The sequence below is a fragment of the Myotis yumanensis genome, unplaced genomic scaffold, assembly GCF_028538775.1.
Source record: "Myotis yumanensis isolate MYYU_CA2020_CCGP unplaced genomic scaffold, mMyoYum1.0.hap1 SCAF_6, whole genome shotgun sequence".
Classification (NCBI taxonomy): domain Eukaryota; kingdom Metazoa; phylum Chordata; class Mammalia; order Chiroptera; family Vespertilionidae; genus Myotis; species Myotis yumanensis.
The window spans coordinates 19,005,463-19,021,415 of NW_027223757.1; the positions used below are offsets into that span (position 1 = coordinate 19,005,463).

The window sequence follows — 15,953 nt, forward strand, 5'->3', positions numbered from 1 at the left end:
TAGCTAAAATTGAATAAATGTTAAGTGACTCTAATCTGTTGAAAGAATTCATGAACCAAGATCACAAAGTTTCATTCTGTCTTTGATTTGCTATTCTACACTGTTAACATTATATGCCTGACTCTTCCCATCACCACAAATCTTTGCTATTATTCCCCAAATGCTTTGAACTAGAGTGATTCATTCATGTCTGCAATGTCATAAATTGGAGAACGTGTAGGTTCTTACCCTGGTAACTATAGAAGCACAAAAACAAAGGCAATGCCAGGCATTTCTCCAGGGTGAATACATTTCACAAGGCAAGCTTTAAACTGTCACATTTCTGATTGTCTGTGATTCACACCAATATTGTGCTCTGTGATGGCTTCATTGAAAGGATTGTCATGTTCTACGGGGGACTCAGCCTACCTGCTCATTTACCAGTAGCTGGCGTGAAAGCCATGCTGTGCCAATGGCTTGTTCACAGAAGGCAGGCCAATCTTTTGAACCGTAGATTGTTTCAAATGAGAGAGAAATAGGTGAGGCGAGAATAGATGTCAAGGGCAATGCTAAAGAGAAGGAAAATGCTTGTCTGAGTTTTACCTGCAGCTAACATTGTTAAAAAATGATAGCCGCTTAATGAAGCATGGAGGACTGTATTAATAAGCTCAGGGAGGACCTTATTCATACCAATTTGGATTCTATTCACTTGTATTACTAGTTTTCTTAAGACTGGACTAAAATTTTGATACCTTCTGGGCCAGCAATGCCCTTAAGATTTTATAGTTAATTTGAAAGAATTATTGAGACCTATTTCTTCAGCTCAGAACGCAGTGTGGTCACAGTATTAAGCAGATTAAACCATTTATCAAGATAGTAAAGAAAAGGCATTACATGTTTTTAAGAGCAAGCACTAAATTTCCAGGAGTGGTAAAATCATTATATCAAAGGGATTTATTTGTTTACTGGTATTTAAATGAGATGTATTAGTGATCCTTTTATTCTGATTATGAAAATTTCACAATATACATATAGTATAGAGAGTACTATATATTCAATTGTACCCAACGTCCGCCTGTACAAATTAACTCATGAACCTTCTTGAATGATTCTACACTTATCCACACCTCCAGATAATTTGCAAGCAAATTCCATATATACTCCTTTTTCTTTAAATATTTCAGTGTGTATCTGAAGGATATGGCTTTTCTGTAAACAAAATCATTGTCACACCTAAAAATTAATACTATTACTACTACTTCTTTAGTACACAGAAAATATTCAAATTCATCCCATGTACTTCTAAATTGTTTCATAGTTTTCCAAATACCGTATTTTAATGGTTGATTGAATCAGGCTGCTCCTGAAGTCATATATTGCATTTATTTGATATAGCTCTTAAATCGCTCTTAATATATAATCTCATTACTTATTACTTTCTTGCAATTTGTTTTTTGAAGAAACCCTGTTGTTTGTCCAATAGAGCTTTTCACATGCTGAATTTTATATCCCTGCGGTGTATCCTCTATTACTGTATTTTGTGTAAATGATAGTTTCATTTAAGAGACTTGCTCTGATTTGGCACAACTACTTTATAGGTGGTGCTATGTGGCTCCGTTATCCTGAAGAAAATGTCCAGGTGTCTCTCTTTTGGAGATGTTAGTGGCCACAGGACCATCATTTGAGAGGTCCTCTTCATTGCAAACAGTGGCAACCTATAGAACCGCAATTTTCTCCATATTGCTTTTTGTATTTAACAATAGAACCCTCTGCTCATTTCTCTTTCATCTCAGATTTCCTTGGCTATTCTTGCTTATTAATTCTTCCAAATCAACTTTATAATCAACTTGTCCAGCTCTAGGGGGAAATAAACTAATATTTTAATGGGAAATGAAATTGCTTTATATCTATATATTAACTTAGGAGAGCTGAAAATTAATGTTATTTTTCAGAAATAGAAGTTGAGATTTTTTTTCTTGTAGAGTAAGGTAGAGAAATCCTTCAAATACTTTCTCATGAGTAGTTAGGCAATGATTAAAACACTTGAAAAAATAATTTCACCAAATAATTGAACATTTTATCTTCCAAGGATTATCATTAGTCATCCAGTTAGATTATTGTTTCTAAGAAATTCTGGAGTGGTAGAGTAATTCATTTTCAAATGTATAAACTTCACATGAGTTTAATGTGAACATGTAAAAATCTGTTTTAATTGAGGCCAGAGTGTTTCTGTTTCTCTGGCAACATGAGAATCACTTACCCTAAAGTGAAATATCTCATTTGCTTACCTACAACTTATTAAGTTCACACTCAGCAATTATAGTATACACTTGGGGAGAGGGTGGAGAATAAATGGACCACACGTTATACCTGGGTGACAAATACAGATCATTTCAGTATGTGACAGGTCTCATGTCAAAACTGAAGCAGATCAAGTTAATAAATAAATTCTGGAAGAAACTGTATTTCTGGATTCTCCATTACATTATTCTATGTTTTTTGAAGTAAGTGTAGATTTACAAAGGGCCATGAAACTCATCCAGAAAGTAATAATTAGATGTATTTCCACGTTATTTTTTTAAATTTAGATTCTCATTTAAACACTTGTTATTTTGGAGTTTGATATAAACTTAGCTTCCAAAAATAGTACTATTAATATCTGTACAATGAACTCTTCAAAGAATTTTTAATATTATAATGAGCCATTTGGAATTATAATAAGTCCTTTAAGATTATAATGAGCCATTGCTCAGAAATGTTTGCTGGGAGAAAGAGCTTGCCTACATTCAGCCCACTTCTCAGCCCTGCTTCAGGTCAGACCTGCTGCTGTGAGGTCCTACTGGACTTCCCCCCAGGCAATGGCTACTTTGAGTACTTGTTAGGCCATGAACACTGCTCTTCCTTATTAGCCAACTCCCATGGACCTTCTAGAAAAATGCTGAACTCTCCTCATCCTCTTCTCTTTGTTAGTGGCTTCTGCTTTATTTCTTTATTCTCTCTTTGGAAGTCTCAGGTAAAAGAGCAGATAATCTGAATTACATCCATCAACTCAAACACACAGGAGTACACGCATTTCTATAAAGCTTCCCTGATTATTCCAATGGATACTGGGCTTGAAAACTACAATTTCTAGGATCCTTTCTGGTTCTGATATTGTATAACTCTCTTTACTTTCCCAAAGTCAATTTACCCTTATGGATAAATATGAGAATTTGATAAATGTACTTTTAGAACTAGGAATACAAATGAGTTTTCAAAGTATAGTAGAGATGGCATGACAGCACATGGAAATGTTAAAATTCATATTATGGGCAAGAACAGGTGCTAGAATATTGCCAATCCTCTTTCAAAATGAAGCAGTTTTGTTATGTGGACTTGATATAGAAAATTCACAGCAGCCAACCATGTGGAGAAGGAGGCAGAGCTCAACAGTGGGCAGAATTAGATGGTCACATATTCTTTAAGAGATTAGGAAAGAAGAAATAGAAGAGATAATTCAAGCCTTATGTGAAGGATGAAGTGTCATTTTCCATATAGAGTGGCCTTCATCAGTATTCTCATGGCTTTTTTGGGAGATCGGCCTATAGGAAACGGATTCCATGGCTTTGTTACATCATTAAGGAGTCTTACTTTGGCCTGGCTCTCTTAATTGTGTGCCAGTGACACTTAAAAGCCTCAGTAAAATCTCTAAATCACAATATTTTTTGGTAACATTTTTCTAAATCTACAATTCTTCTAAGGACAAAGAAATTAAGATAAAGTGGGATCCTTAGAGTTACAGCAGAGGATATTTTTTAAAAAAAATCTAGATCCAACAATACATGTGAGGGAAATTGGTTCTGGGTATCAGAACCAATTGGTTATAGGTGAGCTAAGATACTCAGCCCCTGGGCAGCAGACTGGCCAAAGCCTCTAGGATGCTCACTTAGGGCTGTGAGGTCTCCTCCTTTACCCCAGCACTCTGCCAATATTTTACACTGTGCCATGATGTAAGAAACATTGGAAAGCATCACTCTATGTGATGGTCATTGTACGTAACTAGCTACTTTGGGACTCAAGGATTCTTTAGAAAGACTCTGTTCTCCAATTCCACCCTAAAAGAGATTAGGTTGTTAATGTACTGCTTAGTATAGCAGGGACATCTAATTCAGTCCTGTATCAGTGAAGTAATTACATAATATTTTGTTAGGTGACATACGAATGGATTATGAAATAGAAAATTCACTTGGTTATGTATAAAATGTCAAACTTATTTCCAAAGTTATTTTGGATTTTTTTCTTCATGGGTCAGGTTTGTAAAAAGTGCCTTACAACAGAGAAATACTTGGGAATTATAAGTTGATAACTAAGGTCCATCAAACCTAGCTATTACAGTTTTGTACTTCTCAGAATGAGGTGTTTTTTTTTTCTTTCCTTGTTGCACCCCATACTGATTAGGGTTTTATTCATCTGGAAATATGACTTCATAACTACTGATTTTGAAGAGTTTTTATGCTGAAAACAGAAGGCATAGTTATAAAAGTAGCATAGGTACCTAAAGAGAATTATTCTATTAGGGTCATTAAAATTGGAGTACTTAGAAAATCACTGTTAAAATTTTCACAGCCATTCTCTGACTCCTTCAAAGAATACTTCTATTCATTGTGATTTTCAATAATGCTGTCTACCACATTTTTAAAAGTTTATTCAAAATAATACATGCCAATTAGTTTAATTAATTTTGCATGGAATGTGAAAGAATCCATAGAAAATAAATGAAAGAGGGATATTGTTTTGAAGTAGGCCTCTTCTAATATTCTCTAAGGCAGTGGTTGCTTTTTCATGTCACTTAATGCTGACCATTATATTGAATTACAGAAGGAGTCTGTGGGGTTTCTAGTATGACTTTATTTCATGGATTTTATCTATTATTCCGGAGCCTACACAGAAATTCCTAAGTCATATATATTTCCACATTGTAACCCAAGAGAATTTGGCCTCTTATACTGGCTTGCTGACCTGCTCTCTAAACAGAATTCTTTAGCCATAACCTCAGTGTATCTTTATTTCTCTTATTGCGTACATATGACCTCTAATTATGCTTTGCTATATTTTTACTTTAAAAAATCTCTACAATTTATTTTTCTATAAGGAAAGATACTAATATGCAATATTTATGTAGATTCTATTTTTCCAGAGAACCCGCAGTGTTTTGTATTCATTATCACAGTATCTCTTCCAGGGTTTTGACTTTGGAAAAGACACATTTGGATAAAACAAAGGATAAAAGAGTTTAATTTTCTCGCTTCACAGAGGCATAATAGGATGAACACTATATATGTCCTATTTCCCACAAGTGACAAAACAGGCTAGTGCTGACTGGGATTGAATCTCAAACACACACACACACACACACACATAAAAAAAAGGTGTTATGCTAATAGAAGTAAGAAGGAAGCCTATTACAGTGACTTTGATTATTCAATTAAATCTAATAAATATTGAATACCCACAGTTTCAAACAAATTATAATAAGGATTGTAGCATGTATGCCCTTTAGGAGCCCTTTAGTTATTTTGTATTATCATTTTAGTAATGTCACAAATACTGCCAGAAATTAGGACCAGAGTGTTTTATATTTATAATAGAGACATCTCTCTGTGTTCTGTCAGATTAATCAATAGGTATGTTCTTCAGTGAATTTCTTTATAAATAAATGTCATGTGAATGAGTTGTTGAATATGGAATGTCTAAAATATTTCCTTATGAATAACACCTTAAAAATGCAGAAATAGCAAATATTTTGGATAATGGCTAATGAAGTATTTTCCATATTAGTCCTATTCTTATCTTTTTTCTGATATTTATTTGCTTTTATTTTCCTTTATTTTTAAATTAATGTTATTAAGAACTAAGAGGTTTATGTTAATAAATAAATACAGCAGGATATTGGATGAAGAATAAAAGCTCCTCTCCTTCTCTCTTTGACTCCTTATTCTCAAACCCCATAGGTAACAACCTTAATATATCAGGTATATTTTTCCCCAAAAGTCTAAGTGCATTTAAGTACTTATCTGCACAAACATAGGTATGTGTATCTATCTGCAATTATATTTATCTGTATACTTGTAAATATATATTCATAATATTTCCCACTTGGAGTGATATTTAATAAAACAGAACAGACCTAGCTGGTTTGGCTCAGTGGATAGAGCGTCAGCCTGTGGACTGTAGGGTCCCAGATTCCATTCCAACCAAGGGCACACATGCTTAGGTTGTGGGCTTGATCCCCAGTAAGGGGCGTGCCAGAGGAAGCCAATCAATGATTCTCTCTCATCATTGATGTTTCTATCTCTCTTTCCCTCTCCCTTCCTCTCTGAGATCAATAAAAAAAATATATATATATATTAAAATTTTTTTTAAAACAGAACGAAGTACAGACCAATCAGAAGAGCTGTCTTGGCAGATTTTGCTATGCTGAGGTTAACCAGCTGGTCTCAGGGGACAGGAAGCATTTGGGAGGCTTGGGCTGCAGCAATTCACCAGCAAGTACAGAAATATTTCAGTATGTTTGCCACTGGTTTTTTGACAACTGTGCCTAGAAAGGAAGCAAATACCAGCCTCCTTTCAATCATTTGATAACTAGTGGTTTTTTCCTCACTACACATAAGTGTTCCCACCTTCTAGTAAAGATCTCAAAAGACCTCAGACGATTTCAAAAGACCTGCATTAGACCCACTCCTATTGCCCCTCTGTACCAACCTTTCATATTTTTAAATTCAGTCCCTTAGAGTTTACCATAAAGACTGTTTATGTATTCATTAAGGTCTCATGTCAAAACTGAAGCGGATCAAGTTTATTTCTAGAACATTTCTTGCAGAATTTCCCCTGCAGCCCAGCGGAACCTTTAATCACATTAGCGGGTCTGCCTTCCCAGTTGTACCTTTCCAGTGGCCTCAGTCGCTCAAAGCTTAGAGCTGTTAAGCTTCCCATATCTCCGAGCATAAACATATATTGTTGCTTTATTAGTAGTATATCTTTCATATGTCTCATTATTACAATATTACCAACCCATTGATTAGTTTGGATGTATCTTTCTACCCAAAGCATTGCACATAAATGTGACTCAATGTTTGCACATGACTCTTTTACTTTGGGACTGCACTGGTGAATGCACACATATGCACTCGCACAAAACATCCAAGGTATTGTTTTTACATCTTCAAATTTGATGTAGACTTGAAAATAGAGGATTGCCACATTCCCTTTATTGTCACTCTGACGCCCCTTTATTTTTACACATTTATCTCTAGTACAGAAGGTACAGAAACCTTTCATTTGATATGTTCCAGTTTCAATCAATCATCTGCTGTGCTGGAATTTCTTTTCCATTATTTTCTATTTGGGGTTGTAGAGGAAGTGACATTTAGTGAATAATTTGCTGCCAAGTCCTTTGCCAGGTATTTTGCATATATTATCTCATTTAATCCAAACTGCCTCTCAGTTGTATACTTATTATTGATCCTAATTTGCAGAACAGGAAGCTCAGAGCTAGAAAAGTAAAATAATCTGCCCAAGGTCACATATATGCTGAAGCCACAACTTGATTACAGGACTATGCCTCCAAAGCTCTGTGTTGGTTTTACTGTCCCATGCTAACTGTATCTAAGGGGTACTTTTGGAGGATTAGGTAATATAAATAAGCATATATTTTAAACTATCAAGCACTATCATTCACACATGGAATTTCTAACTCATACTTTATAGTCGGTAACACAGTAAGATGAGTAAATTGGTATGTAATGAATGCTTTGGGTGATCATGATTATAATGGAGCTTTAACAATCGGGTGACATGATGCCAGTGAGTTTTGAGAGAGCTAAAATCCGAATTTCATTCATTTCTTTGAAAGGCATGGCTGTCAAAATGAAACATCCCATCTTCACAACAAGGTATTAAATATGAACAGGTAACAGTAATATCATTTCACAGAACATAAAGGGTTATAGAATAAAATCTGAAATAAAATCCACTGTAGCATTAAGCCTCCTATTTGATATATAAAATGTGAGAATACTTTGGAATTCAGTTACATACTGTTGTTGTCACCCTTCTCAGGTGTTCCAGATTGCCTATGTGATTGTGAAAGCAGCCAACTCCCCTCGGCCTGGAAACTGGATCTTGGAACGCTCACTCGATGATGTTGAATACAAGCCCTGGCAGTATCATGCAGTGACGGATACGGAGTGCCTGACCCTCTACAATATTTACCCCCGCACTGGACCGCCATCATACTCCAAAGACGACGAGGTCATCTGCACCTCATTTTATTCCAAGATACACCCCTTAGAAAATGGAGAGGTAAGATGAGAAAACACCATAACTATATTTAAGATGGCCAAACAGGCTTGTCAGGAAGACTTGAATATATCAGTAATTAATGTCAGGGGTATTTTAAAATAGGATTTCACAGAAGTACATTAAATGAGTTATTAAATAAAAAGGAAAAACCCAGGGTGATTAGAATTTTAACTACCTTCATCTAGTACATATCTCCCATCTCCAATAAAGATCAGAGAGGAGGAAATGGGTTTAAGTTGGAAAGTCAATGATTGATTTTACATATAAAAAGACTTTTCTGACAATGGGGATTGCTAATGATTAAAGAAGGATTGAGACCTTAGCAGTGGTTCTCAACCTTCCTAATGCCGCGACCGTTTAATACAGTTCCTCATGTTGTGGTGACCCTCAATTTCCTTGTTACAAATTGAACATAATTAAAGCATAGTGATTAATCACAAAAACAATATGTAATTATATATGTGTTTTCCGATGGTCTTAGGCGACCGCTGTGAAAGGGTCGTTCGACCCCCAAAGTGGTCGCGACCCATAGGTTGAGAATCACTGCCTTAAAGGAAGTCTTAGTTCTGTGTATACTCTGGTCTGAAGATGGGGACAAAAGAGGTGAATTTGGAAAGAAGTAAAATTCACACAAAGGACCTAAAAAAAGGAAATTCTTTTCTGGGTTTTTTGTTTTGTTTTGTTTTGTTCTTGCTGTCACCACATAGGGCTACGGTGGGTTTCTTTTCTTTGGTCAGGCTTTGCTTATCACATATTTAATATATGCTGAATTCAAAAGCATTCTACTTCTCTGTGGCATCTTTTATCCTGTGGTTAAGATTCTTGATTTATTCATTGGATTTAAGCCACAGATTCAAATCATGGCTTTATCTGTTACCAGCTGTGTGATTTTGAGCCATCTCTGTGCCTCAGTTTTGTCTCCTATAAATTAGGAATGGCAATAATAGTTCTTACTTTATATAATTGTCAAAAGATTGAATGAATTATATTTAAAGCATTAGAGTAGTGCTGGCATATACACTAAGTGCTCTGTAAGCATTAATTATTTTTGTTGTTACTGAAATAATAACTATTGTGTAGTTTCTATTATTATTGTTATTATTATTATTTTCCTCTCAAATACCCAAACCTTAGCTAAGTTGTAGGGTGCGCCTATAGGGTTAGGCCTCGGACTGACCTGTTGGCAAAGCCACAAACAAGTCCCAGCTTAGAGGGCACAGTCCTCTTAGCATAATTAGGCTTAACCTTATGGCACTCCCTAGATCAGTGATGGCGAACCTATGACACGCGTGTCAGAGGTGACTGAAAGGGCGAGGACTACGCCCTCCATCTTACCCTGTGTCCTCCATTTTGGGGCAGCCATGTGCTTGGCAAGGAGCTTCTTCCCGGAAGTCTAAGCCTCTGCTAGCCACACCCAGGAACAAGACACCGACTTGTGCCTGGCCAATCGGCAGGGCCCACAGTCCCCTCTCCTACCCTGACTCCACCCCCCTATAAAACTCCTCTTCATGCCGGGCTAGGTCTCTCTCTGACACCTGCTGCTGTGTCAGTAAGGAGGGTAGGGGAGCCAGACCTGGGTCTGTAATAATAAAAAAGGACTCTCTGCTTTTGCATCGGATTTGGCCGGCTCCCTGTTGGTCTGTTGGGGATCTTGAAATCTGGGCATAACAGTGACATGCAAACTCAAATTTAAACTCTTCTAAACTAAGCATTCATGGTTGCCATAGTAATTTTTGCTGCAGAGAGACCTTTAAGTTATTTACATATGATTTCCTCTCCTTCTTCCCACAATCCCTCCCATTCTCTTTGACTGCCACTCAAATAGAACCTAGATTCACTTTGATTCTGCTTCTGAAACATGGCAGGGCTTATATCAAATTCCCTGGAGAACCCATCATTAATTCTTGAAGATGCCCTTTTTTTCTCTAAATTTTACATAAAGCTTTGATATTATTTTGATTTCCTATGTGACAGGTTTTTATATGGAGAGACAGGGTTTTTTCTTCCTCCTTTTATCACCTGGCATTATGGTGGTCCTTAGACTTGAAAATACTGGAGCATGGAGAAACAAACCCAACACTGCATTAATAAATGTTTCTGAGATCCTTCTTTGATGTAATATTGTTAAGGGCATAGCTTGATTGCCTGTGTGAGTTTATGTGGGAATGGAAATGAGGAACTAGCATTTCTCAATTACCTGTGGAGTTGCTCCTCTCCAGAGAAGCAGCAGGGTAGCACTAATTTGTATCCATTTTGAAAAGAGAGTCAGGGAAATAATTATCTGCGGTTTCAGACATCCTTTCTCTGAAAATAATTCTTGCATTGACCAACATGGGGCCAGTGAATACCAGGAACAACAGCATGAAGTGCCTCATTACAAGGAGGTTCACCTGGCATCCTCCAGAAAACAGAATGCTTACCTCCAGTTGAAATACACAGAACACTTGATATATTTTGGAATCACAAACACACACACACACACACACACATCAAACCCATGATTCATTTAAACTCCATGTATTTGAAAATGCCCCTTTATAATAAAATAAAGATAAAATTAAGAGGATTTCTGTTGACCAGTTTATAGATTCCCCCCAGCAATATTGTGTCTCGAAAGTATCAATAAATCTTTGTTAAATTAATGCAGCATTGCTGAAAAATCACGCAGGCCACAGAAACCAAAGGAGAAGGGAATCTTAAGGAGATGGCACTAGTATGTAAGACCTGTTATCTCCGTGTTGTAGAATAGGATCTACCCAAATGTACTGAACTGGAACAGAGGGTAAGCTTCTGTAGAGCGGAGTACAGAGCACAAAGTTGTGGTAGAAGGCCAGAGGCACAGCTTGCTGTCTTGTAGGGTGTTCAAATATAGCTCTGCCACTTTTAACCATGGGGCATGGACAAGTAAACATACATTCCCTGTATGGCAATGAAGATCAAATTAGGTCACTTATGGCAATGGGTCCTTATGGGCTATATAATATGATAGCAAATTCTTTGGTTCAATAGCTAGCATTGGCTAAGTCCACTCTTATTGCAGGATGACTGAGCTGGCTTTGCCTGAATTGAGATTTGGGGCACATGAAGTGGCAAAGCCATGCCATGGTGTTTTGTGGGGTCAACTCTAGGGGAGGCTAGGGTGACTAGACAGGACCGAAGGAATAAGCAAAGCAAAAAACCATGAGCTTGCTGATGTTTAAAGGGCCAAAAGGAACAGATGAGAGTTATGGGTTAACCCAGGGCCAGGAAGGTAATAGTAACCAAAGCTAACATTTGCTGGTATTGCACACCCGTTTTGTGGCAGGCACTACCAAAGAGTTTACAAGTATAAATTCATATCTATTAATACTTGTCTCATTTTACAGTTGTGGGAAAGAGGTCACATAACTTGTCCAGAGTCCCACAACCAGTAATTTTTGGAGCTGTTGTTTCAATCCAGTGTGTCCTCTGAACACCAGAAAGGAACAAGGACACAGCTTTCTGCTATGTCTGGGGTTTTCTGGAAAATCTGTTGGGCAACCCAACTCATCTTGTTCGTGACTTTTAAAATCAAGTCTGAAATCCTGAGCAAACATCCCATGATGGAATATAGCAGGTCATGCAAGATTTGAAGTTGTTGCATCATTTCCCTTCGCCCCCTACACTACCAAAGTAGGGACACAGCCTTTCAGTGAAGATGCAAATCTTACGGAAATGAAGAGGATTAGTGGGTTAACTATTGTGATTGTTATCAGTAATATTGGTGAAAACCATATTGTGTACTATTTGTCTCATCAATGACAAATCACATTCCTACACTCTTTTATCTGATCATCACCAAAGTTTTGGAGGCACTTGAAGCCGAAACATTTACTTGCCTGTGGTCACATAATAGTACACATTCAAAATAAATCTCTGGTCCAGGTCCCGTTCAGATCTTCTAATGGCAAATCTTATAATCATTTCACTTCATAAGCTAAATCCCTTAGGTCCAATCCTACATCTTCTAGATGTGTATTTACCACTGCTCACAAGGGCTGTTTGACACTGTGTGGATAATTAAGTGCTACCCAACATCTCTACTGAGGAAATCCTGAGGGTGTCAGTTAATCAATCTCACACAGGAAAGATAATGTCCCCGTATCTTTATTGCTGAAGTATACTTGAAAATACAACAAAGGATCTTGCAGCTATTAAAATAAGCTTCTGATCTTTAAGGAAACTCTTAGAACACTAGAACTATCATCAAAAGTCCTTGAGACAGGTAACCCAGGAGTAAAATGTTTATGATTATACTTTACAAGCAAACTTAAACTGATATCAGGAGCTGCTTTACTTGGTTCCCTGCTAAGAAAAGAAAACTGGAGAAAAATCTACTACAAAGCATTCTAGCCTGAGGCTGTGTACTAATATGCACTGTGGCCGACCAACTGCAGCCAAATATTTTCATTGGCAGTATGAAAATGAATGACTTTGCTGGATTCTGCTACCTGGGAACCACATAAGACATACAATTTAAATTCTAATCATGTGTAGTAAAAATCCTATGATACTCATTCTGCAAAGGAGAATGGCAACCCTGGCAAGATTACAAGTTGGAAAATTGCATTCCCCTTGTGTAAATTTGTTCTTAAGCTTCATTCAGTAATAAGAATTATTTATTTTCTTATTCAACAGATAAGTGCCTTCTAAAACTAAGCCTACTATTAGGTTGAGCTATATGAAATTGCCAATATTTGACAATTTCTAGTCAATAAAAATGCAGTTTCCTATGGCTTAGATTAATATATGCCAAGGCATGAATAGAAATATTTGCAGAAATTTAAACTGTTCTAAACCTAACCTCACATGTACACATTATTTTAGCAAAACTATTAATGGGAAATCCAGTCTCTTCGCTGAAACAATAATTAAAAGTATAATAGCTTATACTAGTTATTTCGTGAAGGTCTTGCTCTACCGTGTTAGTAATATTCACAAGCTAGAAAAGAGCATTTGACTGCATTTGTTTGTAATTTTCAATGATGGAGAGAATATCAAATAGTCTTGTCATATGAATAATCAGGCATTTACACCCATGTGGAAGCTGAATGTATATTGGTTACTAGTCATAAGCTCGGGAACTGTGTAGCTCTACACGAACACAGTCCAGAACCCTTATATATGCAGCATAATCACGGGTAGATGGTAACTGGATCAGAAGCGACAGCTGCCATCTTCATGGAGGCATTTCCAGTAACTGTAAACCTGGCAGCCACTTTCAGCAGCTATCCACTACTCTCTTAATTACCTTATTGAAAGGCTATTGGTGAAAATCCTTAAAGATTATGTTAAGGAAGGAAAAAAAAACTTCTTTGATGATTTTTTAAGAAAAAAAATTATAAGCCTGTCTAGGGTGGTTCAGTGGTTGAGTGTCAAACTATGAACTAGGAAGTCATGGTTTGATTCCTGGTCAGGATACGTGCCTGGGATGCTCCCCAGTGTGGGACATGTGGGAGACAGCTGATCATGATTCTCTCTCATCACTGATGTTTCTCTCTCTCCCTCTCCTTTCCTCTCTGAAATCAATACAAATAGAAGAAAAAATGTATAAGAATGATTTCATGTTGTTTTCCTTCTTATCTCTACATTTGTCCTTTTTATCATCAGATGAAAAACATTGTGTTCTTTTTTACAAATTTTTATGTTGCAACCATTTGTCTTATAACAAGATAAACTTTTGTGTTGAATTAGCTGCAGTAGAGCAACTCCCACATTAATCACTACTAAGCAAATGCATTGCCAAAAAGATAGGGCATCAGAAATATGGCCCAGATATAGTCTGAGTTCACTAACAAATGATTTGATATTATGAATGCATTTATGGGTTTATATGGCCACTGAGCAGTCCTCAACATTAGCTGTATTTTTCCATTAACAAATATTGAAAGACATTACATTTTGGGGGGATACGAGATTAAATAAATCAGGGAAAACATCTTGGAGTCTTTGACAAGATGATAAAGACATACCTAGCATAGAAAAGGAGAGAGAGAGAGAGAGAGAGAGAGAACATGGTAGTGACCTGTCTTGGGAAATGCATCGTTGGCACATAGAAAATCAGTGCAGGAGGGAGTGATGGGAAATAGGGTGCCTTCATAGAAATTGCTTTGACTCACCATGATTACTTCAGCTACTGCATATCTGAGTAAATTGAGTAGGGAGGCTGTTTTTATTGAGTTATAAAGCAGTTTTAGAATGAGAAAATTCAATTTTAAGCTTACACCTAGGAAAAAAATTCCAAACACCAACCTGGCAGAAACATGTCACAAAAACAGATTTTAGGGGAGCAGAATTCTTTCCCTGCACAATAATTATGATTAAGTGCTGGTTAAAATAAAATAATAGGGCTGTTTATCAGGGTAAGGCATGAAAGCATTTGCTTTTGGTTTTCTTTTGCTTAATTTATAAAATTTATTGTTTTGTAATTTTTTTTTCCAACCAGAGTCACTTAATATGGAGTTCACTCTTTAGCATGATGGAACTGTTACCACAGTTGCAATGTTTTAGCCCCTCATTTTTTTCCTGATGTTTTTATCAGTCTTTCCATTGAGAGGTAAACAGTGGAGAGAAAAGCCAAAGGCAAAGCAACCTGTTTTGTCAGCACTTCCGCTGTGTTGTCCAGGTGCTATGACATAGTCTCTACTATACTAGTTAGTCCCATTAAGCATTGATGCTTGCTAACAAAGCTAAACTATTTACAGTGACTCAGTCAATGTAGGCAAACAAACAAACAAAAACACCCCCCTGTGAGTGTAGAAAGTATTTAAACTTGGACAGAAAATTGCAAGTGATGTTCTCAGGAAGCCAAATTATTAGGACAGTAGCAATATGTCCTAATTTGGAGGAACTGGTGTCTTGGCAACATAATGTGTTTACACCTATCTTCTTACCCAAAGAACCACTCTTAACATTAGCCAAGGCTCAGGAGTGTCTCAGAGGCGCCCAGCCCAGCCCTAATTAAGGCCCCGAATTAGGGCTGAGAGAAGAGATGGTTCAGGGCATTTTATTCCTATCCCTGGAAAAGTAGCACAATTGGTGTCTAACTTTCCTTTCTGCAAAATAGCACGGGTAATTTTTACCCAAAGAGGAAACAAAGGAAGAATGTGAAGAGCTGATGTCATTATTTCTGATGACATTAAAATTTGTTTAAAATATTAAACAGTATCTCCAGGTGTGTTAGTCTCTCTTTTTCTCTATCTCTCTCTCTCTCAAAGCATAAGATCAATTCAAGTGATATTGAAAGATATAAAATAATTAGGTCAACAGCAATCCGTAAAATATATGCCAAATGGAACAATATTTTGATATTCTGGCCTGGAATGAGGATTTGGAGTTATTTTGAAAAATAACGTCACCATAACTCTGTCCAGAACTCACAGCTGCAGAAAGAGAAGTAAACAAGTGATTCTGTTAGAAGACTGCAAGGTTAAAGAACAACCCAAGACTCAAACCTTAATGAGATTTTTGCTAGTTCCCAGTGATATGATTATAGCTCATACAATTCCCTGAAGGAAAACTACAAAAGGATGTTTCCAGGGTTAGGAATACAAATACCTTTTGCTCGTTTGTTTGTTTGTAAATCAGAAAATAAGAATGAAGATTAGGTAAAATAT

General features: G+C 36.7%; 1 protein-coding gene across 1 annotated transcript in view; it reads left to right on the forward strand.

Annotated features, from left to right (window-relative positions):
• LAMA2 (laminin subunit alpha 2) overlaps positions 1-15,953 on the forward strand; it is a 472,106-nt gene that overhangs the window by 136,162 nt on the left and 319,991 nt on the right. Inside the window, exon 4 of the mRNA XM_070417672.1 lies at positions 8,077-8,319. Within this exon, the coding sequence (XP_070273773.1) occupies positions 8,077-8,319 (243 nt within the window). The remainder of the gene's footprint in view (positions 1-8,076; positions 8,320-15,953) is intronic.